The 26,773-nt window shown below is 42.4% G+C and overlaps 2 protein-coding genes and 1 long non-coding RNA gene across 6 annotated transcripts in view; 1 reads left to right on the top strand and 2 right to left on the bottom strand.

Annotated features, from left to right (window-relative positions):
• Positions 1-9,107, bottom strand: part of LOC311585261 (disintegrin and metalloproteinase domain-containing protein 5-like) — a 61,892-nt gene extending 52,785 nt beyond the window's left edge. For 2 of the 3 annotated variants that reach the window (XM_084760298.1, XM_084760299.1), the window contains exons 1-6: positions 7,002-7,151; positions 5,375-5,454; positions 4,747-4,802; positions 2,650-2,728; positions 2,357-2,433; positions 588-765 (exon numbers count right to left, since the gene is read on the bottom strand). In XM_084760298.1, the coding sequence (XP_084616424.1) occupies positions 588-765; positions 2,357-2,433; positions 2,650-2,728; positions 4,747-4,802; positions 5,375-5,454; positions 7,002-7,056 (525 nt within the window). In that variant the 5' untranslated portion in view covers positions 7,057-7,151. Of the gene's footprint in view, positions 1-587; positions 766-2,356; positions 2,434-2,649; positions 2,729-4,746; positions 4,803-5,374; positions 5,455-7,001; positions 7,152-8,932 lie in introns of those variants that run through there. The other variant, XM_084760300.1, reaches the window with a different exon arrangement.
• LOC311585281 lies at positions 7,199-18,055 on the top strand. The gene is made up of 2 exons (XR_014775172.1): positions 7,199-7,304; positions 17,180-18,055. It is a non-coding gene; the product is annotated as an uncharacterized lncRNA (long non-coding RNA).
• Positions 14,537-26,773, bottom strand: part of LOC311585259 (disintegrin and metalloproteinase domain-containing protein 32-like) — a 64,293-nt gene continuing 52,056 nt past the window's right edge. For both annotated transcript variants that reach the window (XM_084760288.1, XM_084760289.1), the window contains exons 18-22: positions 24,260-24,356; positions 22,771-22,927; positions 20,211-20,249; positions 17,046-17,084; positions 14,537-14,661 (exon numbers count right to left, since the gene is read on the bottom strand). In XM_084760288.1, the coding sequence (XP_084616414.1) occupies positions 14,655-14,661; positions 17,046-17,084; positions 20,211-20,249; positions 22,771-22,927; positions 24,260-24,356 (339 nt within the window). In that variant the 3' untranslated portion in view covers positions 14,537-14,654. The remainder of the gene's footprint in view (positions 14,662-17,045; positions 17,085-20,210; positions 20,250-22,770; positions 22,928-24,259; positions 24,357-26,773) is intronic.

Here is a 26,773-nt window from a genome sequence, read left to right on the forward strand (position 1 = left end):
GGGAATCTTTATTTTTGCAATAGTTGAAATAAGATTCGAGGTTTATAACAAAAGCCTTGCTTTTCTCAGCCCTCCTGATCATATCCAACTATCCATGTAGGAAAATATTCTTGCTAACAAGGGTGAGGAAACTGCTTTTAGCTGGCTAGCCATGGGTTTCAGAAAAGTCCTGGGCGTGCTGCCGTGCCAGTTTATGGGTCTTCGCTGACGGAAAGGTTATTACTCTACTTCACCTTAGGTAAGCCATTGAAATTACCTAGTTCTTGAAAGGTTGTGAGATGGTTTTAGTATGTTCATCTAAACGGTCCGAACAACTGGAGGCATATTTTCTGTTGATTATCTGAAAGCACAGATGCTGGAACTGTCCAGTCACTTTCAGTTCTGTGTCTAAACCCCATTCCCAAAATTAATTACCTATATGTTTACAGAAACGTGTGTCAAACTTCTCAACTGTCAATACCCTAGCTACTAAGAGAGGACATGGGGCCTTCACCTAAGAAGGAAAACCATGCTGAGGTGTACTTCGGGTGCGTTTTTCACCTCACAGAGAGTCTTACTAAATGAGTTGACGTGGGGGAACCACTTACCTTCGAGGTGATTTGGAAGTGGTTGGGCAAGTCACTGAACCATCTGTAAGTCTGATTCTCTCCTAAGAGAGTGGCCTCGGTGTCCTTGTTGGCGTTCTCGTAGACCATATGCACAAATCCTGACATGGCTTCCATGGGCTCGATTCCGTAGGAGACATCTTGAAATTGTATCGTCCCCCTGGGTGTTAGAACAATCAAAGAAAGGCTAAAATGACTTGGCCAAATCTATAACACTCTAATAGCAAAGTTCAGCCAGGCTTTTCCTCAGTCCAAAGCCATCTTTGCTCACCTACTTTACAAGGTTACCCCGCAACTAGATCACTGTGCCATGGGATGCATATGCCTGTCTGTTATAGACGTTAAAGAGATCAGGAGGCATGGATGTGGGTTCCTGAACAACTGAGATCTCTCTCTGGTGTATTAATGTATTCGCTCTCTGTACTAGTCTGTGGAGCCTGTGGGTGCTCTTTTCCTTAGCCTTGGGTCCTGTACTGGTTGGTTTCCATTAACTTAGTTAACACAAACTTGGACATTATCTTTTAAAAGAAGGGATCTTAATTAAGAAAATGCCTCCATCAGACTGGCCTGTAGGCAAGTCTGTGGGGTGTTTTCTTGACTGATGATTGCTGGCGGGGGGGGGGGGGGGGGCGCGTCTAGCCCATTGTGAGCAGTGCTGTCCCTGGGTAGGTGGTTCTGGATCATATACGAAAGCATACTGAACTGAGCAAGCCATGAGAAAGAATTCTCCTATGTGGCCTCTGAATCAGTTACTGCCTCTGAGTTCTTGACCTGACTTGCCTGTGTGACAGATTCGTAAACTATAAGATGAAATCAATCCCTTCCTCCTCCATGTTGTTTTTGTCACAGTTTGATATCATAGCAATGGAGATTCTAAGACAGGTCCCTTATCCAGGATACTCCTGACTTTTATGTGATAGCTTGGTCCTAAATTATTGGTGTGGATGTACTGAAGGGTTAGGGTTAGGGTTAGGGTTAGGGTTGTTAGGGTTAGGGTTAGGGTTAGGAATGGCCAATACACAAAAGTCTCTACTATCCTCAAGCATTCTCGTATATTCTAGGACATCAAAAAACAGCATTGGTGGAAACTAGAGGAGTTTGAAAGTAGTGGTTGGTGCTCCCCACACTCAAAACAGACCACAGTGCCAGCCACTAGATCCCATGAGGATTTGTACATGGCCCCTCCCCAGGAACAGACTCACAGCCCCATTTCCTTAGCAGTTTGGGTTCATTTCTCAAAGAATTTGAAAATAAATATGAATATAGAAAGAGAAATGGAACATGGAGGACTAATTCACAAGACAGCAAGATATGATGCTGGCAGATTTAGTCTCTGTCGCAGCTGTTTTGTTGCCAGTTCAACACAAGCTAGAGTTATCTTGGGAAGAGAAACTTCAATGAGAAAGGGCTTCCATCACATTGCCTGTAGGCAAGCCTGTAGTTTCTTGGTTAATGATTGACGTGAAGAGCCCAGGTCACTATGGGTGTCATCCCTGGACAGGTAGTCCTGAGTTGCAAAAGAAAGAAAACTCATCAAGCCATGGAAAATAAGTCAGTAAGCAACACCCTCCCCCATGGCCCTTGCTTCAGTTCCTGCTTCCAAGCACCTGCCCTGATTTTCTCTAGTGATGGGCTACTAACCTACAAGTATAAAATGAGATATACTCTTTCCTCTAAAGGTGGCTTTTGTCATGGTCTTTCTCACAGCAATAAAAACACAGCTAGGATAAAATCTTTAAATAATATACAACCTGAGTCCCAAGCAAATGCTGAGTGACACAAGAGAATTTGGAAAACCTGCAACATATCCATTGTAATTGCAATTTCTCTGGGGAAAAAAAAAAGTACAAACGCAAACAAAGGGTTAAGTCATTCTTAAATATACACCCAAGACATGTCATTCATATTTATTATTTACTAACACTTTGGAATGATAGTCAGTTACCCTATAAATTTGTATCAAGCAGAAAGTAATTAGAGATTGTTTGTTTTTAAAAGAAAACTCAAGTAACTCATCTGTATGGGATAAAACCTTAAGGCTTACCAGATATGACAAAGGTTGAGACTGTCGAATACCGTGTTTGTTGTAAGTATAAACCACTGCATTTGGAGTTATAAATGATCTATAAAAAAAATCCCAAAAACATCTTCCAATGAAATAAATTTAAAAGGTAAATCTATCAACTCCTTAAATCCTATTGTCTAAGCATTTTCCTGTCACTGAAATTAGCCTTTTGAATAGAGAAAACACTAAAATGCCGGTTAATGGGTGATTCAAAACAGTAGATACTTCAAAGAAAGAAAATCTAGGTTCTGATGCCCAGAATCTTTCATATCTTTGTCTTTGTCATTTATTGGTTTCAGATGCTATATTTGAATCTCTAGATTAGACTGAGGGATTAGCACCAGTTTTAAGCAATTCTCTTCATTTCGCTACAAACTTATGTTCAATCAGTTTGGTAAATCCAGGTCACTGTTGTGTTACAGCCTTCCTCTTTCTTGCCCCCCCAACCCACTCATTCTCTTCTTCCTCCTCTTCCCCCTTCCTTTCCTCCTCTTCCTCCTCCTTTTTCTCCTCCTCCTCCCCCTCCTCCTCCTTGATACAACTATGTAGACACCACTGAATCCAAATTTGCTTCAATCCTCCTGACTCTGTCTCTAAAGAGCTGGCTCCACAGGCAGGTACCCTCAAGTCTTTCTCCAAGTTCTTAATAACAATAGTCAGAAATTTCTTTCATACTCTCCCACACCAGGAAATATTTAAGAACCTGACACCATTCTTACCAGCCATGACACACATCCTCCATGTTGCCCACTCTCACTCTCACACCCTTTCAGTCCGCCTCGCTCTTATCTTGAATGTGTGTCTCTTTTTTTTTTTTTTATTTCAAAGAAGGCTTTTACACCTGTGCCACAGATGGCATCCTGGGCATGTTCAAGCTACAAACCACTTCTCTCTGTGATTTCTGTACATGATTCCATAGGGTTTTTACCCCTGTGCTTTTAGAAAAGTTGTTTTCGAGAAACGATTTTCATTTGATGTCATCCTCCAACACTGCTCTGCTCTGTTTTAATTGTCAACGGATTTTTTTTTTAATCAGAAGTGTAGTCCACCCACACATACAGCCTCCACTTTCTTGGTTCTTAACCACCCTTCAGGTTCTACAGAAATGTCTAAAGCCATCCATCCGTCTTTCAAATCCAAAAGGCACACTACTGATCGTAGCCATACTGGTTACCTAGCTCCTATCTGGAACAGTGGCCTTCCATTCCACACTTCCTCTTCTGCCTCTTGCCCTGCCTCCCTGTTCCTCCAGCTTCGTCTTCCATGTTTGCTATGCACTTTCCCATCTAGCCCCAAAAGTATCGATCTTTCCCAAGGTTTATAAATAAACACTTTCTGTATGTATTTCCAATTAATAACACAGCTACTGCCCACTATTATTAAGTCTGCGTACCTGTTGAACATCCTCGGAGATCAAAATTCTCATGTACCCCTCCAGTGGAAAATACCCACTTGGACATAAGTGATCAGTCCTCCAACAAATATTTCCCTAGTTCAAAGTACACAATACTCAAGAACCTATCCATTTTCATGGCAATAACAACAAGCCATGAGATCCCTCACTGTTTCCCAGTTGTTCCACTGATTCTATCTTGAGGTCTATGGAATCTGTCTTCCTGGTGCTGGAAGTGATGGCTCATCCTCCTCAATCTTCCCACTGATCACCTGACCCATGGGAGCAGTGTATGCACCCTGTCCTTACACATCCTCTAGAATGAATATCCTACTTTTAAACAAAAGCTTTTCTCTCTATCCTTTATCAAGTTACAACTTACCTCTATTCGAAAGAAAAAAGAAATGGAAAATAAAAAAGGAAAAACTTCCACTCACTTGCTAAGAACATTACTTAGGCATTTAGCACTCTCAGCTTCTTAGAGTGTGTGCATTGGAATATATGTTCCTGTGCTATAAATGCCCTGGGTACCTTGTTTTATTCTCTTTTTATGTAAGGACCTCGTCTAATGGCCAACATTCAGTAGACATTTGGATACATTTGAACCATAATGATTATAACCATAACTCTTATAAATAAAAGTCAAAACACTTGAAATGTGGAATGACAAAATATTTACTTACTGTTTATGAAGATGGACAAAATAAGGTATTTCAGCTATTGTAATAAGGTAAGCAATCTGCAACAACAATAATTTTTAAATGTCAGTCACAGGCTAGCTTATGTGAGTTGCTCTGCTTTATGTTTTAAAGGAATGGCAAAATTAGTGAAGTGTGTGTGTGTGTGTGTGTGTGTGTGTGTGTGTGTGTGTGTCTTTTGGCTTTCCTTCCCATGTGGATTTCTGAGTCTTCAAGATTCTGAACTGAAAAGTAGACCCAGCACCTGTGAGAAGTAGAAACTTGTTCATTAACTGGTATCTTGTGGCTTTATTGGACACTTCGAGTCCCCAAGCCCATGACAGACAGCATGCATGCCTCACCTTCAGTATCAGTTTCCCCTTATCACAACCTCATCCTAATCTTATTCTGGGGAAGGCACTACTGTTGCTTGTTACCTTTTTGGCACCTATGGTGTTCCATCCCTGAAGTTCCTATCCCACAATGCTCTGCTGCAGTGGAGCTCTTCTTTCACCCCTCCCCCTGACACACACACACACACACACACACACACACACACACACACACACACCTGCTACCTCTATCTAAGTGCAACCTCACACGAGCTAGTATGTAGAGATGGTGGTGTTATTACTTGATTTTCAGGATCTGCTTCCACATCTGGTGATGAGATCTTTTCAGGAATTGTTGTATACACCATTGTTTTCTGGGGATCTAAAAATAAAAATATGTGATACTGCTTCGATAAGTGTAAGTGTGCATCTCTTTCTCTACATTACTAGTTTTTGGGGAGTGATTTATACATTTTTTCCTTTACCCTTTCTAGTGTCTATTAAACTATTGCTAATTCATTCTCCCCTCTCTTTCCCCTGTCTTCTGTCCTCCCACCTCTCAGCTCCAAGCTAAACTACTTAAATACTGAATTAGTGTCATAAAAGGCTTAGAAACACACACTCATTAACATAGTATCACCCTGAAAGAAAGAAGTGCGGGTGTTAAGAAAAGGGCATGAGAAAAGGACATCAGATTTCTCGAAAGGAGGGAAGGAGTGCATCAAGCACACTCCAGGGCAGCCCCCATGCCTAGGAGGAGTTGGCCAGCACAAAATGGACTCCAAGCTTTTTTTTTTTAAATGGTACTTTTTATCTTATTAGGTTTTTGGTTTTGATTTTTGTTTGGAAGTTTTGGGGTGAGTGAGACAAGAGAAAGCATATGAAGCTGGGTAGATAGGAAGTAGAGAGGACGGGGGGGGGGGGCAAGCAGGAAAGAATATGATTAAAATATGTTTTATGCTTTCCATTCTCCACCCGGCCCCCTTCCCCGCCCCAACTCTCCCTACTCCTGACCCCCACCCCAGCTCCCCTGCCTAGCCCCTCTCCTACCCACCCCTCCTAGGTCCCCTGCACATAGCAGATATGCAGCTCGGTGTTCATATGGATCCCCCAAACAACTGGAGTGGGGGGCCTCTCTGACTGTGATGCCTGCCTTTGGATCCAGGTCCCCTAACTGAGCTGACTTGTCTGGCCTCAGTGGGAGACGATGTGCCTAGTCCTGCAGTGACTTAAGGTGCCAGGGCAGGTTGGTACCCATGGGGGACCCCCCCCCTTCTCTGAGGAAGGAGAGGGAAGAATGGGGGAGTAACAGGGGGAACTGGGAGAAGGGGGGGACTGTGATGGAATATGAAGTGAAGAAATAAAGTAATTAATGGAGAAAAAAAGTTGTCCAACGTGGTGCTGGTGGTGCTGGTGGTGGTGGTGGTGGTGGCGCACACCTGTAATCCCAGCACTCTGGGACGCAGAGGCAGGCAGATCTTTGTGAGTTCAAGGCTAGCCTGGTCTACAAAATGAGTCCAGGACAGCCAAAGCTACACAGAGAAACCCTATGTGCAAAACGAAAAAAGAAAAGAAAAAGAAAGAAAAAAGTTGTCAGCCTCCCCCAAAAGAAAAGTATGGGGAAAAAATGATTTTTTAAGAAGAAGTTAGTCAAACTAGCCTGTTAGAGGACAGCAGTTGCCAAACCAAGATTTTTTTTAAAAAAATAGTTTCTTTGAGTCATGACTACCACTTACATGGTAACAGTATGGGGGCGGGGAGGTAGGGAGTAGGTGTACGGTTCATTGTTATCTATGTTACAGTTAAAAAAACCGTCCCGTGTTACAGGGAATGCTTTGGAGCAGAGAGAAAACAGCGCGGTGGCGTGAGGATGGGTGAAGTCTGGCCTGCCCCTCAGAAGCCCGGAGCAGCTTGGATCTCTGGACTCACTCTGGCCGGCCTGCAGCCCACTAACACCCGTAAGCAGTATTAGAAGGAAGAACATGGCTCCCTCGGTGGTGGTCCTGGAGCCCAGCTGAGGAGCATAAGGCTGGGAAGGGCGGGCGGGCGTTGTGGCCAGTAATGGCAGCTCGCGCACCTGACCCGACAGGGCTGTCACCAAGGAAACCAGTGAGGAAAGGGCAGAACTGGATGAGTAGCTTTAAGTACGCTGCAGGACACCTACCTTCCCCACTAACTGTCAAAACGGAAGGCTACTGCCTACGGGTTTACTCTTCAGACTAGGGAGAGTTGGTAAGGATTTTCTTTGTCTTGTTTAGCATGTCTTTTAAAATAACTCCCACTTCACTGAGGAAAAGACATATGAAAATGTTCAGGTTACTTACTGATGGCACCCATGTGTCCCGTGCGGGACACCCTCTAAAATACTCGTTGGTCACACACAGCCTTTCAGTCGTATTGTCACACTCTAATCCCGCAACCCTAAGTTTCTCCTTTTATTAGTCTTTTAAAGGTCTGGGTATATAAGCCGAAGTAGCTATAAAAGCCAGGAAAACAGAAAGCAGCCATGGAGAGAGGAGGGGAAGAGCCCCAGAGAGGGTGATGGTGGGACACAGGTGTTTTGAAGCAGGGCAAAGGCAAAGAGGAGGGAGGTAGCAAGAAACTTAAGTGAGGAAGAGAGAAGAATGAAAACACTAGAATATTTCTTAGTAATTTATTTTTAGTGCATTGGTGTTTTGCCTGTATGTATGTCTGTGTAAGGGTGTCATATCTTGGAGTTACAGACAGTTGTGAACTGCCATGTGGGTGCAGGGAAATTGAACCCAGGTCCTCTGGAAGAGCGGTCAGTGCTCTTAACTGCTGAGCCATCTCTCCAGCCCCAACACTAAGAATATTTTTTAAAACTACGGAAAAAAATTTTATAAGCTTACTTAAAGTACATATATGACATATATGTTTATTTACACATTTTTAAATAGAGTTATGCCACACTGGGTGATAATACTCCTCCCAAAAGACACAAACAGTCTAACAAAAATCCCAGCACCAGGCATGGGGAATCCCCCTTTGTACTTTTTGGTCAAGGGGATCCAAACCCTTGGTTGCCTCACAGAACTCAAAGGCAGGATCATATTTCATATTGCTGAAAACACCACACTCTGAAGTTAAGACTTTAAGGAATCAAAGTGGAATGACCTGGAGGCCTCCTCCCTGAGGCCGGGCTCTCATAGTATCTAAAGGTGCTATGCAAGATCCCAAAGGAGAGCAGCAATGGCCAGCAGGGCAAAACAGCCCCCAAGTACAAGTGTGGCACTTTTATCTCAAGGTAATCTAACAGCTATCTAATAGGACTTAAGTCCCACTCAATAGGATGGAATTCAAGCTTGGAAAGTTTGGTATTAATCTAGCCAAGTACCCATGGCCGAAGAACCCATAGACCTTAGAATAGAAGAACCTACTGCAATTCTCCTAAACCATTATAGTTTCTAACTGTATCTAGATACTTATCTTGAGATGCACAGCCAAGCAGAGCCCTCGTCGCCCTCCCCCGCCCCCATCAAAGAAACTTTTTTGCAAGAGATGGAGGCTACGACAGAGATCCATAAGTGGTCAAACCGTGGAGAGTAAGTGGCTATGGGGTGTTCAACCCTGACTGATACATCTACCATACTTCTGCAGGGGAAAAAAAAAGTGGGAAAGAGAGCGGGGGGGAGGGGCAGAAATTTTATAAGGGCAAAAGGACCAGGACTCCCACTATAAGAAGCTGCATGCATGGAATCTCAGAAATATGGTCACCTAACCAAGTCGCTCAGGCTGGATTGAGCAACACTTGGTGAACCTGAAAGGCTCCTCGGACTAATCTAACCTTGAGAGACGAACAGCACCATGACCCTCTGCGGGACACCTTGACCTCTGCTTACCTGGGAGGAGCGCCGTCTCGTCTCCATTCACCCTCCAGTGGGATGTTTCCAGGTTGTGGGTCCATTGCTTTCAGTTCTACTCAGGCCAGTTTCCCAACAGTCCCAGTGGCTACCGTAGACCTGGCCCAGTGAAGCGGTGGACCAAAGGTCTCCCCCCGTTATACAACCATTTCTTGTAGTAGACGGGACCTGCTAGGGTGGATTGGTAGACCGATCGAGATATGCCATATCAGAAGAAAGACACTCGTTTTAAAAGGCCTCCCTCCCTGGTATAAAACATATAGTTGGCCTATTATTTTAGGAGGAGGAAAGAGGTGTAGTGTTGTAATCCAGTGTTGGAGGAATGGTAAGGAATAAAGAATGGGTTTACTAGGGATACGCCACCCTCGTTACTCGGCCCCCCAAGATCTAAAGAGCATCTTAAATCACATGGGATCTGAGCTATCCACGGGCCCATGGCCTAACCTCCTGAATGCGGAAGATAATGGAAGATGGTCCCTACTAACTATAACATGGCATACCACGTTCCAACTGCCTTGAGTGAAATGATTTCGTTTCCAGCCACCAAACACAGAATTAGGTACAGATCTAGAATATTCACACCTGTGGGAAATCTATTGGAGGGAGGGGAGATTAGCAGCATTTACTATTATAGATCCTTCTAGGGGGATTTCTAAGTGTTGCTCTTATGTTCCAGAGCTCCCAACACAGTTAAGCCCAGCCCAGTTTACCTCTCTGAAGACTGGCATGTTGATCCTCAGGCGGAAGTGCTCTCTCCACTAACTTGTCTCCAGTTTCCCATGAAGTGGTGATAAAAGCGACACAGGCACTGACCTCTCAACTTAGATGCCAAATGAGCAGCTTTTTGAGCCCTAGAGCGCACACCTTTACCATGCTGTGCCCCGTGCAGTGGACAAAGGCAGCAAGAAAATGCCTCATTGATGTTTATGGCAAAGCCTGGGGAGGGTTTTGAATAATTTCCTTGTTTGTCCTCCTACTCAAGTGAGGGCAAAGGTGCACCAGCTGGTGTGTGTGTGTGTGTGTGTGTGTGTGTGTGTGTGTTTAAATCATGTTCTCACTAGGAGTTATAATTATTCTGATGATTTCACTCTTAATAGGCTACAGATGTTTCCTGGTCCGTATTACACTTGGCCACCTAATGACTCTATGGCACTCCAGAACACAGCTGAGTTCTAAAACAGCCCTTCCTCTCAACTGACCTGAGACCTGCCCTTGAGGGTTCACCTGTCTCTTTCTGGTTGACACCTAAAATACCCCTTTTCCACAAAAAGCAGCCAGATCAGTCATCCCCAGCATCCCTACGGCAGCCAGCATTACGGAGAGATGTGAATAAAGGAGAGTAAGGACGACTTCGGCCAATGTAGAAAACAGGGATTGGGCCTTTTAAGAAAAGCTGGACTCCAGGCGAGAGTGGTATAGAAGAACGGGGAGATAGAAGGACCCAGGTTGTCCAGGAACCCCACAAATAGACCACCAAGGCTGGCGGATCTGGACCCAGAAGGGCTGGCACAAACTGCTATGCCAACCAAGGACAGTGCATGCAGTAAACCTAGACCCCCTGTTCAGATCTAGCCAATGGACAGCTCATTCTCCATGGTTGTGGGGAGAGTGGGGGACAGCCTCTGACATGAACTCTGCTGCCCCCTATTTAACCACTTCCCCTCAGTCGGGGGAGGCCAGTGGACTCCCAGAGGAAGGGGATGCAGGCTATCCAGATGAGACCTGATAGGCTGTGGTCATATGGTGGGGAGGAGGTCCCCTCTGTCACAGGCCTAGGAGAGAGGAATAGGGTGAAAGAGGGAGGGAGGGGGAAATGGGAAGATACAAGTGAGGAGATAGCAATCAGGATGTAATCTGAATAAATTATTTTTAAAAATTAAATTGAATTTTAAAAAGAAAGAAAAGCTCCTCCTTGCTCCTGTACCAACCCTCAGTGCAACTGTTAGAAAATAGCCAGCAGGGGAAAGGCCTAGGAAGGACATTGCAGGAGGAAGGCAAGTTCCTGAGGGTGGAGGGCTCCCAGGAGTCTAAAATATTGGACACAGATGAAACTGTAGAATGCCAGAAGTTTAATCGCATGAGAACCCGAGCAGTGATGACAAGAACTGATCTTTTTGGAAATTTCATTAAAAATGGCTCTGTAAACAAAACGCCACTCTTTGCCACTGGAATTATCAGTCTTCTTGCCACTTGTCAAGAACCAATTTAAATGGCTCTTTAACGTCCTATACCTTAAGTTGTGTGAATCAACTGGAGTTGCCTTTTAGTCTTCCCTGTGCAAATTTGCTCTATACACTACCCCATTCCCAACCACACTGTAGAGTGACATTCCAATGGGTAAATGAAGGAATCGTGGGACTAGAGGCTAAGACTCTATACCATCTGGACGGCAGCCCACGGAGTGATGCTATGCGCATGCGCGGTAGATCCTCCCACCTCAATGACCATGATGCAGCTAATCTGTCATGGATGCCGCCCAGAAACTCCTCTCCTTGAGAGATAGATGTTAGCTCTTTTCCAGTATGCAACACAGGGCAGTCTGCAGCTTTAGCTACTTATGGGAGGAGGTGCTGGAGACCAGCTCCCGTTACAAAGTCGGGGAAGAGACACAAAGGTAAAGGAACCACCTCTTGTCCTTCAAGAGAGTGGCCCCAAATAGCTTGGGCTCTCTTTATTTATGCAATCACAAGCCTGCTTGCCCATGCAGTGGCATCATTGGTTATTTGAAGAAATCACAGCATCAGCACTACACAAGCCGCCTTGTTACAAAAGGCCCCCAATAGTTTCCTTTCCTCCCTTCCATCTCCCCCCTGGGTCAATCACCCCTCAAGTGTATTTTGCACTACAAAGCACAATTTCAGCAAGCCAAAATAAATTACTAGCCAGCCTGTGGACATGAGCACATGCCCAGCTGGTAGCAAATGCAGTTACAGAGTTGTGCAACCATTTGTGATTTAAAACCCATTTGTCAAATAGCATCCCTTTGTCACAATACTTTTTTTTTCCTTTGAGGCAGGGTTTCTTTGTGTAGCCTTGGCTGTCCTGGAATAGCTTTATAGACCAGGCTGGCCTCAAACCTGCAATGATCCGTCTGCCTCTGCCTCCCAAGTGCTGGGATTAAAGGTGCGCCACCACCGCCTGGCCACAATACTTTTTAAATTGCGGACAGAGACCTGTTCATTGTACCAAGCAACCTTTACCGATATGTACCCATCAATTTCTGATACCATTTTTCAAAGAACCTTTTTGCAAGTTTCTCTCAATCAGGCAGAGCTCCTCAGAACAGTTATCCAAGCAAGACCCACTGCTCTCCATAAACACTATAGGCTTACTCGGTGTGACTGCAGCAGTTTCTTTAGGGACGTGATTACGTGTCACAAAATTCCCAGGTTTAATGGTCATCTCTGAAGAATCAAAAGAAGCAGAGAGAGGAGAGGAGGGCTGTACGCCTCCTAAGGGTGTTGAGAAGAACACAGAATCATCCCCAGGGCTTTGAGCCTGTATGACCCAGCCTCACCCATGACAAAGTGAAATTAAGTATTCCTACAAGAACGGACAGCAAAAGCAAGAAGAGCTCATAGTGCATCCAACCTATGTAATAAGCACAGAGGCCACCAAAATTCACCACAGGTCCTTGCCAAGTGGGAAAGGGGTCTCCAGGGGCCTTACCACAGTAGAGTCCCATCAGTGAAGCGCTCGTACGCTGTTCCACGCACATGCTGCACGGCCACCAGCAAGGAGGCTTCTGGGCACCCACCATTCTTGTCATCGTCTCTAGGTTCCTGGCGATTAGACGGTCTGGCAAGATAATTTCAGAAGCTTACCTCCCTGTGTGGATGCCTGACGCTGTGAGTTTGGGCACTGATAAGGACTGGGATGCCAGAGTTTTTCTCAGCTACTCAGCTATCCAAAACAAGGAAATCTTGACATTTGCAGGCAAATGGATGGAACTAGAAATGATCATCCTGAGTGAGGTAACCCAGACCCAAAAAGACACACATGGTGTATACTCACTTATAAGTGGATATTAGCTCAACACAGATGTTCTCTGGGAGATTCCAACCAGTGACGGATCGGGACAGATACTGGGACATGCAGCTGGACTCTGGGTGAAGAGCTGCAGATGGTACGGAAGAATAGGGGGATGGAAAGATGGGGGTTGCGGGGAGAGTTGTCAGGAGCTCCCCAATGAGACTATCAAGGCTGGTAGATCTGGACCCAAGGAGGCCTTCACCAACCAAGGACATTGCAAGCAGAGGACCTAGACCCGCTGATCAGATGTAGCCAATGGACAGCTCATTCTCCACACTAGGCACGAGGAGCAGGGGGACTGCCTCTGACAAGAACTCTGGCGCCCTCAGATTGAACACTGCCCCTTAGGGGAGAGGCCCTATGGGAACACAGAGGAAGGGGATGCAGGCTATCCAGATGAGACCTGATAGGCTGTGGCCAGATGGTGGGGGAGGAGGACCCCACCTGTCAGAGGTAGAGGGAGGGGAATAGATCAGAAAAGGGAGGGAGGGTGGGAACAGGAAGATAAGAGGGTATTACAGTCAGGATGTAACGTGAATAAATTATAAGAAAGAAGGAAGAAAAACTGAGGTGCCTGTGTTAGTTACTTTTCTCATTCTTGTGACGAAATATCTGACAAAAGTGATTTAATAAAGGGGGTATTTGATTTGGCTTACAGTTTTAAGAATCACAGTCCATCACTGTAGAGAAGGTATGGCATTGTGCCTATAGTCAGGAAGGAGAGAAGTGATCCTAGCATTCTCCTTGCTTCTTTCTGTCTATCTACCCAGGGGTCTAGGGTGGTTATGATTCAGGCAGTTTACTTAGAAGGCCAGGTTGCAAAGCATGGTCGGGGTGCTGAGGGTAACAGGAAGATCTCAGGGTATCAGTGAAGATGACCCACAGTTGTTGTAGTTAGTTTAGAAGTAGGGCCTAATGTTTGTTATCAGCCCTATAATAATTATAACAGTGGTATTTCCTAACCCACTAGCAATTAATGAAAAATGCAGACACCTGTTATATTTTAAAATACCCTCGGTTAACCTGGGGCAGGGAGGATATCAATCCCCTAAGCTACCTTCTACACCTCCCTGCCCCAATCCATGCCATTAACTTCTAATAATTTCTTACAAGATGCCTCCCCTCCATAATCTGAAATACTTGCTAAAGCTCTTCATCTGGGCCAAATCCTCCATCCATGCTGGCCACATGCTTCACCTCCACCTAACCAATGGCATGGCCGTCCTTCTCCTTTTCCTGTCTTGTCTCTTCTCTCTCCTTTTCTGGTCTTTCTCCCAAAAGCCTGGGAGCCAAACCTATCGCATTTGACCTGCCAGACTGTGTTGTCTTTTTATTGGTCAAACAGGAATAAAAGTTCTTAGGCAAGGTTACAAACATTTTGGGGTACATGAATCTGCTCATTTGGGAAGCAACCAGACCAATCCCCATCACACAGTTGACACCACTGACTGCCCCCTCCCCAGGGCACTTGCATGGCCCAACTACAGTGGCCCATGGGCTCAACGGCAAAGGCAGAGGAAAGGCACAGAAAAACAGACAAGCAAGCTTGCAAATTGGTCCACATTTGGTTTATTAGCTCCTTAGCTGTAACCAAGGGAAGAACACGGACTCTTTATTTCTCAGTGAGACCCTGGGTGCTATCGTCCTCTTCCTCCTCCTGAAGGGATAGCTAGTAACTGCAGAAGAGAACAAAACACAGTTCAGAGCAGTACCTCCAAGCACAGTCCCATTCAAAGTACAAAAGGTGCGGCTAAGAGCAGGCTTGTGCGCCAACAGGAGCTTCTGAAACAATGGTTCGAATTTTGTCTGTCACGTTGTTTTGCCTACAAGTAACTGCCTTTTATTATTTTTCTATTTCTATTTTAATTTTGAATCAGAAATAACTTATAATGGAAAAGCATTTAGAAATTTCACATTTTCCACATACAGTGAAATACTTATAGTATGCTAATATATCTACATTTTAACTTTAAGTATTTTTATCTTTCCATATCTTTTTTTTTGCTTTTTGTGCTCTAAACCATGTTTTAAAACTGTATTTGTTTACTCTGTTAAGTTGGTTCTCCCGTAGTCCGGGATGACCTTGAGCTCATTAAGTAGCTGAGGGTGACTCCAAGCCTCTGAACCTCTCTGCTTCTACCTCCCAAGTGTTGAGATTACAGACCTTGTGACACCATGAAAAGCTATCTCGTTCTTTTTTTATTATTAAAATATAATTATACAATTTCCCTCCATTCTCTTTTCTTTCTCCAACTCCTCCCATGCCAAGATCCCTTGCTCCCTCTCAAATCTCTGGCCATCTCTTCTTAAATTCTTATTGTTACATATATGTACATAATAAATACAACCCACTAAGATGATTCAGTGTGGTAGCACGCACATGATTTAAGGGCTGACCACTTGATATTGGGTAACCTTATGCTTAAGAGAAGGTTAGGACTATGTAGATAACTTTTGGCACTGGGGGAGAGAAGGAGAGGGAGGGGGAAAGAGAGAGAGAGAGAGAGAGAGAGAGAGAGAGAGAGAGAGAGAGAGAGAGAGAGAGAGAGAGAGAGAATGCGTTGTAGAAGAACATTAATTAAGAACATGGCTGCTCTGACACAAAATCACATCCAAAGATCTTCTAGGCCTGTGTGATGCGGCTGGAATACAAACACACCTTTAATCCAGGAGACAGAGGCAAACAGAGGCAAACAGCTCTGAGTTCAAGTCCAGCCTGGTATAAAGAAAATATCAGGTAAAGAAAAGCTTAGACCCAGGCATGGTGATACATTTCTTTAATCCCAAACAAAGGCAAAGTTAGTTTGTAGAAGGAAGGACCCATGTTTGAAAGTGATGTCTAATTGAGTGGGAGAAAAGGTGACAAATCAGAGAAGATTTGATAGAATAGGATATGCCTAACACTCATGAGAAGAGAGAGGGAAGGGAAGCTACTTAAGAGGCAGTTTTACAGAGAGAGGGGGGTATTTTACCAGGACAGTAATAGGGAGATGGGTTGCAGAGAGAAAACTCAGGTGAAGATGTAAGGAGCCAGAAAATGAGAAGAAGCCAGAAGATTAGAGCAGATTACTGAGTTAGTTTGAGGCCAAGAAGAGCAATTCTGGGCCAAGAAAGAAGCCAGATTAAATAAGTCAGCTGGGAGAGGAGATTGAGCCAGAGCAGCTGAGCTGAACCAGCCAGCCCAGAGCTCAGAAAGAACAAGTAAGGGTGAGCTCATTAAGCAGTAAGTCTCAGAGGCTGAAACATTCTAGGCCTAGGTTAGATTGTACAGAGGCTAGCCTCTCAGACAATAATAGAGCCAGGATAACAAAAGTTACTTTTACAATGTGTGTCATTTAGGCTAAACTAACCTCTAACTCCAAATCTTCCCACATGCAGGGGTTAGCAGTGGTTCTCAACCTGTGGGCCAAATGACTTTTTCACAGGGGCCAAATATCAGATATCCTGCATATCAGTTATTTACATTACGATCCATAACAGTAGCAAAATTGCAGCTTTGAAGTAGCAACAAAAATAATTGTATGCAAAAATAATAATTGTATGCTTGAGGGATCACCACGATATGAGGAACTGTATTAAAAGGTTGCAGCATTAGGAGGGTTGAGAACCCCTGGATAACAGGCAAATATAATCCTATATCCTAAATCAATTTTTTGACCACTAAAAACTCATGAATCATAAATACTGCTGCCTCCTGTACCTTACTGATAAAATGGTCTATCACAGTTTTTGTTTTATAAAGCAGTCTATGTATCCTTAGAGCTTATTAGGCCCAATTCCTCAACTCCACTCTAATGATAAAAGCAAGTTCTAGAACATTTAGAGTATTTCTAACATGGATAACACATACTAAATTATTAACATATTCATTAGCAACATCAACTTTAGATTTTCATATTCATTAGCAATAGACCATTATTAAATATAAGTAGTTCATTTATTGGTCCAGTATTTTAGCCATTTATCTGACTAAATTGAGTCTTAGGAATTAACCAGCCATGGATTACTAATGTCACTTTAAGTGTGCTCATCTTAAGAAGCTTTTCCTAAACACACTCACCTGCTGGTGGGTGTTGCACTGCTTGCCTGGGATTTTGATCTAAATAAATAAGAAATCATCCTTTTAGGTTCACAAGACACAATCCATGTAAACTAATTGGTTCTTCCTGCAATTTCTTCCTTTTTCCCCTTCAGAATTGTAGGTAAAAAAGAGAAAATTGTGTGGCAAATTTCTATTTTTTTTATCATCATACCAAAATTCAGAATCTTGAGTGTCTTATCCATTCCATAACCACCAGACTCCATATCACTAAGCCACGGAATGAAACAGTGAGAAGCAGAAAGGAATGAGCATGGCCTGAGAACCTCAGAGAGCACGATGCAGCGACACAGTGGTGTAATCTGACCGGTCCTGTCCCACCTTCTGCTTCCAAGAAATATTTTTACCATTCTGACCAAGAAAACTATTCCATTTCCCGAAACTCTGCCTGCATTCCCAGAGGCCTGGCAGCACCAATCCAAACAATATCTATCCACAAATCCATCCCTATAGAAGATCCTAGAAGGAAAACTCCAGCCCAAGGAGGTGAACTACATCCAAGAAAACACAGGAAATAATTCTACACCAGCAAAACTAAAAGAAGGGAAGCATACACACACACACCCCAACATCAAAATAAGAGCAATTAATAATCATTGGTCTTTATTATCTCTTAATATCAATGGACTCAATTCCTTAATAAAAAGACAGATTATCAGAACGGATGCAAAAACAGGATCCATCATTCCACTGTATTCAAGAAGAACACCTCAACATCAAAGATAGACATTACTGCAGAATAAAGGACTGGAAATAGATTTTTTTTCCAAGCAAATGGACCTAAGAAGCAAGCTAGAGTAGCCATTCTAATATCTAATAAAATAAACTTCCAGCTAAAATTAGCCAAAAGAAATGGAGGACAGTTCATACTAATCAAAGGAAAACTCCACCAAGATGACATCTCAATTCCGAAAATCTATGCTCCAAACACAAGGGGACCCACTTTCGCAAAAAAAAAATAAAATACTAAAGCTTAAATCACACATCGAACCCCACACATTAATAGTGAAAGACTTCCCACCAATGGAGAGGTTATCCAGACAGAAGCTAAGAAGAGAAATAATGGAAGCAGCAGACTTTATGACTCAAATAGAACTAGCAGATATCTGCAGAACATTTTATCCAAGCCCAACTGTATCGCTCCCAGGCATATGACACCAGAACTACATCCTACTACTTGCTCATCCCAAGTGCCCATCAACAGATGAGTGGATATGGAAAATGAGGTACATACACAAAATAGATTTATATTCATCTGTGCCTTAATCGTTGTTTTGTTGCTGTGGAGACACACCATTACATCATGACCAAGGCAACTCTTATAAAGGGAAATATTTAATTTGGGACCTGCTTATAATTTCAGGGCTGTAGTCCATTATCATCATGGTAGGGATCCTGGAACAGGCATATGTAGCTGAGAGCTACATTCTGATCCATAGGCGGGGGTTGGTGGGTGTGGTGTGAGCTTTTGAAATCTCAAATCCCACCCCCAGTGACACAGTTTCTCCAAAAACGCCACAGCTACTTCAATAAGACCACACCTCCTGATCCTTCTCAAATAGTTCCATTCTCTGGTGACCAAGCATTCAAATATATGAGCCTATGGGTTATTCTTATTCAAACTACCACATTCTATAAGAAAGTAAAATTGTAAATTTTTTCAGGCAAATAGATGAAACAGAGATGGGGAAAGGTATATTGAGTGAAGTAACCCAGACCCTAAAAGATAAATGCTGTATGCTTTCCCTGTCATCTGTGAATTCTACCTTCAAATTCCTATTATTTATGTTTAACTTATATAACCAGTAAAAATAGGAAGCTAGAAAAAACATGCTTTGATGGGAGATTTCTTAAGGGAGGGGGATTAGCATAACCTTGGTGATTATCAAAACAGACAACTGGTACTTGGGGAGGGCTTGGAAAGTTTAAGCAGGGACGGAGATTGGAATATGAGGTAAGGAAGAAAGTGATAAAGTTAACCAAAATAAAGTGTAAAAAGCCATATCAAACTTACTTTGTAAGACAATTAAAAATGAATTAAAAGAAAGAGAAGGGGGATACCCCACATGTTAGCTACTTCTACTCCTGAAGGCCTTGGGTTAATAAACAAAACCCCCAGTTTTTATTTAAAATATGCTTCCTTATGAGTTGCTGGACAGAGAGATATATCCAAGAGGCCTCCAAAAGGATGCAGGCTACTGCCATGCTACTAGGCTGCCCACCAGAACTAAGTAATAAGACCATATTGGTAAAAAAAAAAAAAAAAAAGCCACATATCTTGGTTGCAGCATATAAAGAAACTAAAATGTAACCGAGTTGGAAGCTTTCACAGTGAACCCTACCAGCTAGAGGACCAACGCTGTAGACAAGGCATAGCCACTGGTATAACAGTGGCAGGACTGTTCTGAAGGTAAGCAACTGTTCTGTTTGCATTTGAGACCTGCTCCACAAAAGTAAATTCATACCTGGTACTATAAATCCAGTCCAAAAAAACCATGGTGAAGAGATCTTAGGCCCTGGGGATCAAACTTAACTACTGTCTAGCTGAAATTTGGTGCTGCCAAGTTACCGTCCAAATGTCTTTCTATTACACCCATAGCCAAATGTTATCTCTAGCCTTGAGTGGAGAAGCCCCTTTGTGTAATGTACAATGGTGAATGCAGAAACAGAGGAGGGCTGCTCAAGAGGCTAAGAAAGGGACAGCTGACTTGCAGCCCCAGACAAGACATTCACACAACCTTTTCTTGTTAGTCAGTGGAAACAAAGTAACCATAATAAGGAGCAAGGCATCGGTTCCTTTACCTAAGCAGCACACTAATAACGCAGGCTAGATAGCGCCTAATATCAGATACCACTTTTCCTTATGCATTACACATATCCTCTGTTAGGTTTGGCATTTAATTTCTTAGATTTTTTCAGGAAGTGGGTGGGGGGAGGAGACTTCCAACAAATTAGTAAATTAATGAAGGATTGACTAAAAGCGAAACTATGGCATTTTATTAGCCTGGTTTTTCAAAGCACTGCCTTATGAACTGAAGTTAAGATGCCTATAATTTAATTATTATTTATAATTAATTTATTGTCAATTTCAACATGTATTTTTACACCATCTTTTAATGTACTCACCTGCTGACGTAGCTGTGAGTGTTGCCCTCTGATTTGCTTCTAGAAAGAAATGTAAGATAGCATGTTAATTAGTAGTAAAAAAAATAAAAATCTTAATAACTTTGTGAATAAATGTTGGACTATTGTATAAGCAGTATTATCTCTTTTAAATGACCAGTTCCCACTAAATAAAATAATACATAATGGGATCTGAGAAAAGGTTAGAATAACCTTTTTCAATGGTAGCTGAAAGGGAATATAGGACCTTGCGTAAGGTAGGTAAGTGTTCTGCCAATAAGCAATATCATCATAATCACAAATGATAGGTCTGTCTTTTCACATACCTCAGCCACACAAAGACACAGATCTCAAGTATGCAATGAAGAGAACATAAAATTCCTGGGTTTCCTTTTTTTCTTAACCCTATGGTTTTGTCACCCTATGGTTTTGTCACCCTATGGTTTTGTCAGAGAGAGAGAGAGAGAGAGAGAGAGAGAGAGAGAGAGAGAGAGAGAGGGAGGGAGGGAGGGAGGGAGAGAGAGGTGTGTTTGTATGTTTGTGTGCATTTGTGTACATACATGCATGAGTCCATGTGTGTATGTGTACATGTGTATGGGTGTGTTTGCATGGGTGTGTGTGTGTTGGTTTGTGTGTGTATGTGTCTGTGTGTGTCTGTGTGTTAGAACTGGAAGTATAGGAGTCCAGAGAAGCAAGTGGTCACAGGCAAGAAAATCAGACAAGAAAGGAGATGTCCAGGGAGAGCTACCGAGGCCACGCCAGTACTGGTTCCCAGCCCTTTGTTGTCTACTCTGTACACAGAGCACATACATGCATGCACATGAAGATGCTCCGCAGCCAGAGTAACCATGCTCACCCAGAACAAATGCATGAGAACTTCTTATGGCTTACACAGGGACATAACTGATGATCTCACAACTTGGAGGGACAGTCGCATGCTTCTCAGATGCCAGGTAGATAGAATTGTGAAAGGCCAGCACACAGTGTCTGTGACTGCATAGGGGCTGTTTAATGAGGGTTAGAAATGATGGTGCTGCACAAAAGATGGTTTTGAGTTTAATAGCACGTGGCGTGGGATAAAGTGCGGAAGGAACCCACACCGGTCAGCTGGCTTTGGACATGTGTGCTGAGCAGTGAGAGAGCGACAGCTCCTTTCCATAAATAGTGCTGGGAAATGGGGAAATGGGGCATAGAACACTGACCCTGGACCCTCCTCTTACACTACACAAAAATAACTCAAGAAACTCAAGAACACACTTTACTAAGGTCTGAAGCCTAAAACTCCCCAAAGAAAGCATTCAGGGGCGATTTCTTTCACCTTAGACTTGGCAACCATCCACATGGAGAGAACACAATCAGTGAACAAAAGAGCCCAGGCAATCACTTCAAATCCTGAGAAAGCATGTACGTGATAAGGAATGAGCACCCAACTACAAGCCAAGACTTACAATGAATCCATGTCAATAGGACAAAAGCTCAACTGACATCTGGCCAAAGGCTTTATTCCAGCAGTGGAAGGCTAAGGTAGTCAGACCTCCATGAGTTCGAGACTAGCCTGATCTATAGAGCGAGTTCCAGGCCAGTCGGGGTGACATAGTGAGACCCCATTTCAAAACTAAAATAAAATACGCCTAAGGACTTGAATAAGCAGCTTTCCAAGGAAGGTACACAGATTTTCAATAACACAAACCTCCTTCTTTTGGAATAGCTAGAAAGAAGCTGAGAAGCTGAGAGAGGAACCATCTAGAGAAACGAGTGCTCATGAGGATGTCAATGGATATGCAGTACAGCTGTGCTGGGTGATGGTCTCCCTGGGGATCTAAAAACATAACTGCCATCCCACCCAGAAGTCCTACTTGGAGGCATTCTAAGTTGGGATCTCAAAGTGACACCTACACCCCATGCTCATTAAAGTGCTGTTCACACGATGTGCGGTACACCCCAGACTCTGTAGAATAAAACTCAAACTGCAAGTTGGAGACAAATTGAATTTGGGGCACCCTCTCTTGTGCAAACAGCCCACAACACAGCAAAAGGAGGTTCAGTAAACTTGAACTTAGGGTACCATTGAGAGCTCAAGGGTGGATCATGGCCAAATTATAAGTTTTGGGGGAAACAAGCTATAAGCAAAACCAGGTTACAACGTTTGAAATAAATATCTCAGTATTTGGTGTGCCAGTGATATCAAGTACAAGCGCTTTTCAGGGCAGCATGGGGAAGTAGATTGCTGCTCGGACAAGCATGAGTTCTTGAATTCAGATCCTCCACACCCACGCAGCAAGTCTAGCACATTTGTAGCCTTGCAGTTGTCTGGGGCAGGTACAGGAAGATGGCTGGACTAACACAACACTCTCTCAAGTTGACCAGCACTCCCAAACTGGTCATCTTTGTGAAACTGCTCACCAAGTAGGGTTTTCACATAAGCCCCACACAATTAGATAAGACATTGGGATAGAACCCAAAGTCCTAGAGAATTGCAAAGTATCATTGGTTCTCCAGATACCTAACGTAGCAAAGTCCTAGTGCTATTAAAATTTAACTTTGAAACATGAATTCAATTTACTCGCTACACAGGGATTCCTCTTCCTTGAAAAGCCACTGTTTGAAGGCTTTCCATGCTGTGACTATTAGGGTTGTTGAAGTGAGAATAACTAAAACAATGTACAAGCTTAGAAGCCACATCCTTTCTGCATTCCTGGAAGCTCCTTCCATGATCAGACCTAAAGATAAAAGGTATATTAAACATTAAACAGCATCATTTACTTTCAAGTTGCTACAAATTAATTTAAATGATTTTTTTTGTCAATCAAGTAACATGGAAAACTAACTAGAGTACCACAGTATTTGAAACTATAGCTAAGCATCCTTAAACCATGGAAACAAAGTTTCAGAGGTTTTTCAGAGTATTCTACACTATCTGGCAATTACAGTAAAACCCCAAAATAACCCAGTGAGTTCCTGAAATCCAATGATATGAAGTACAGGTTGATTACAATAAGACTGTGCAACGTTGACTTGTTACAGGATCCTCGGCACACCTCGCTGTGCTTGTATGATACCTCCTTTGCAGGTAACAGGTGACTGTCTTCCCACTGTAGGACTGTGTATGTGTTTGTGTGTGTGTGTGTGTGTGTGTATTCATATACTCATATATATATAATTATACATTATATATATAATTATACATTATATATATAATTATACATTATATATATAATTATACATTATATATATAATTATACATTATATAATATATATATATATACATATGAGATTGCTGTGCTACTTAAAAAGGGCACCAGATTAAAAACTGAGAGGCTTGACACCAGCCCTAAGTTCATCACTTGCTGACAGTACCTACCTGAGTCTGTCAGATCCTAAGAGTTCAAGAAGAAAGAGTGTGAATTTGGGTGGGTGGGAAAATGGGGAGGATCTAGGAAGATAGGGGAGGGGAAACCATAATCAGAATGCACTGCATGAAAATAGAAACTACCTTCAATTATAAAGCAAAGAGTCCCAGCACTAGTTTCAAATCTAATAGGTACATAAATGACAGAAGCCAAAGGCTGCCATGGTAGTAGCCTTCCTGTTACTGTCTCTTAAGGTGGAATCTATCGTTTTGTTTCTTGAAGTCTACAGATTCTACATCAAACCTTATCCTCTGTATAGTCTCTCCTATGACAGAAAAACAGTGACTGCACTCAACACGGTAAATGTCACCTAGAGATGAGGTCCCACACAACTCATAAATGTGGAAACGCAGATGGAGAATACCCCCAAATGAAAGAGACAGCACATAAAGAAACAGACATGCAAGCCACCTGGCTGGCCTCACACGTGGTGTGAGCACACATGGTGTAAGGATTAGCATCACATAGAAACGTGGAGCAGGGATAACACTGTTTGGCCCCATTACTTGAGAAAAGTCTAATTGCTTTTGATTCCAAATATTATTGGTCTCTTTTCAGTGGCCAAATGTGGCTTTATTTGAATGAAGCTGAATATTCTTTTAACTTTTTCTCAATAGCTATTTAAAGACATAAAATACTTGCCATTCTTGTCACCCCACAAGGACGATCTCGCTCGTGTTTCACAGTTTGGAAGTAGGTAGCCACCAGTACAATTGCATTCACCAAGGGAATTGCACACCTAGGATCATTTTGAGATAGATGTGTAAATGATTTTTTTAATTATGAAATTGTGTACTATGTGATAATACTTACTTTTTTTTAAATCTTAGCCATTGTATGCTTATATTTATGTGATTTAAAGAGAGAATTCCACAAAGAGAATACCAGGCTTCTCAGACTAAAACTCACACATCAAAGGAATAAATATCAGAAATCTACAAAATGAGACATATTTGTAACAAGAAAGTGTAACATCTTCAAATGTTTGCCCTTCAATTTAGAGAGTGGTTTCAGACACATACATCAACTCTCAATCTAGTGGTGTGCGGGAGGCAGTAGGCTGGGTGTCAGCATGCGTCTTTTCCCTTCCCCAGGTTCCCCGACTTTCCGTCGGCTGCTTCAGCCACTGGCCTTCACAAGCAAGGACCTAAACCTTCCCTAGTCTCACTGTGAAACATTTACCAGCAATGAAATCACCTTACTGCCATCTTAACTGGGTCTGAATCTCAACATAAGAGCAAGAATCTTGTTGTTGTTGTTGTTGGTGGTGGTGGTGTTGCTTAATCAGCAACTCCCATGAGAATAAATTTTCTAAATGCAAAGAAGTTGTAATTTGAGGCAGAGAGCCAAATGATACTCTTGGCAATGAAAGAGAAAAATTAAATAAAAATCACAATGGGAAGTATCACCAACAGACTAGTTCAAACAGAAAAACTAGCATCACAGACTAAAGCATGGTCCTCGGGTTCCTCCACCCATGTAACAACAAATCAAACATGGCCCATAATGGCCTGACTTTCGAGGACTCTAATATGAACATCCAGGGGCTAGAAGGAGCTGAAGGTGCAGAAAGCCTGGTTAACTACATTTCAGCAGAAAATTGGCCACATATAAGGAAGCAGTGTGCAAAGGACAATTAGAACCACAGACAGACATCGCCGGAAACAGAGTCTCTCCGTGTGACAGTACGGTTGCAATGCTGGGAACACAGAATGAAAAAAAGATTTTTTTTTTAATCCCTAAAGCCAAAGCCAGGTGTGATGGCACAAGCCTGTACGCCCAGCATACAGAAGGCAGAGGCAGAAGGGACACAGGTTCCAGGCCAGCTAGGGCTGCAAAGTAGGAGCTCATCTCAAAAGAAGGCCAGCAGGTACCCTTTAACAACAAATGGTGCAGGCCGGCTGATTGAATTTAATCAAAATAAATTAAAAAGCAAATAGATGATAATTCCGAGGTAGAGGGGCATCACTTGTCCTGATAAACACACAAATTGGTAGAAAGGGAAGCATGCAAATGATGTAATGAGAAGACAGAACATTATATATATATATATATATATATATATATATATATATATATATAATATATGACATATATATGATATATATTCTGAATATATATGATATGATATATACATACATATATTCTGAATGTAGTATATATTTATCTCAAATATATATACTATATATTCTAAATATATATGACATATACACATATTCTAAATATATATTATATGTATATCCTGAGTATATGCATGATATATATCCTATATACAATATATACATATATCCTAAATATATAAATATCCTGGATATATTATATATTTGTAACATATTTATATAACTATGGGATATAGAGATATACATATATCCTAAAAGATGACTACAAGGCAAAATTAGAAGCAATAAAGGGAACAACTCATTAAAAGACCAGCAGATGCTGAAGCCTACTCCAAAATTCACAAAAGTCAAGTCTTAACAAATGCAAAAATTATAATATTTTTTTTTATCTTGCTGGAGCAAATTGGAATAAAACAAGAAAGTACAGTGGCTCAGCCATAGCCACTGGGAGTGGTGAACGTCATGAAGCCAGCACAGCTCTCCAGCACCGTCCCAGCGAGGCTGAGCTGAATGCTGCAGTTGCTCTCAGTCTGTCTCCCACTTTTAGGGTTTTGGTCTCTGCATGTTGATTCGTTTTATGTCTTTTCCTGGGAAAATTATGTCTGAGTTTTATCCCTTCTGCTTTTTGAAAAAAAAAATAACTTTATCTGGCCCTATTTGGAAGTCTTCCTTATGGCCCGGAGATCATTAAGCACAGATAAGTGCAGAGCTAGAAATTTCTTTATGAGGTTGTTACTCCAGGGATCTTCTTGGGGTATCTGCCCCTAAGCAAACCCAGACAGTGCAATTGGTACAGTATAAACAGAGACCATTGACAGACTCTGACTGGCCAAGAGAAAAGGCTACATAACTCAAGGCCTCCTCTCACAATATGCTTAGAGCTCTCTGAAAATGTAGTTTCAAAAGAAAAGGGAGGGTCATACAGGGTACATCCCTAGAGGAATAGAACTCAATAAATAAGATAGATTGACTGAAACAAACTTTTCCTACTTATAACATAAATATAGTAAAAAGGACTTAGGTACTTTTTTATTCA

This window comes from Acomys minous, assembly GCF_964271855.1.
Source record: "Acomys minous genome assembly, chromosome: 15".
Classification (NCBI taxonomy): domain Eukaryota; kingdom Metazoa; phylum Chordata; class Mammalia; order Rodentia; family Muridae; genus Acomys; species Acomys minous.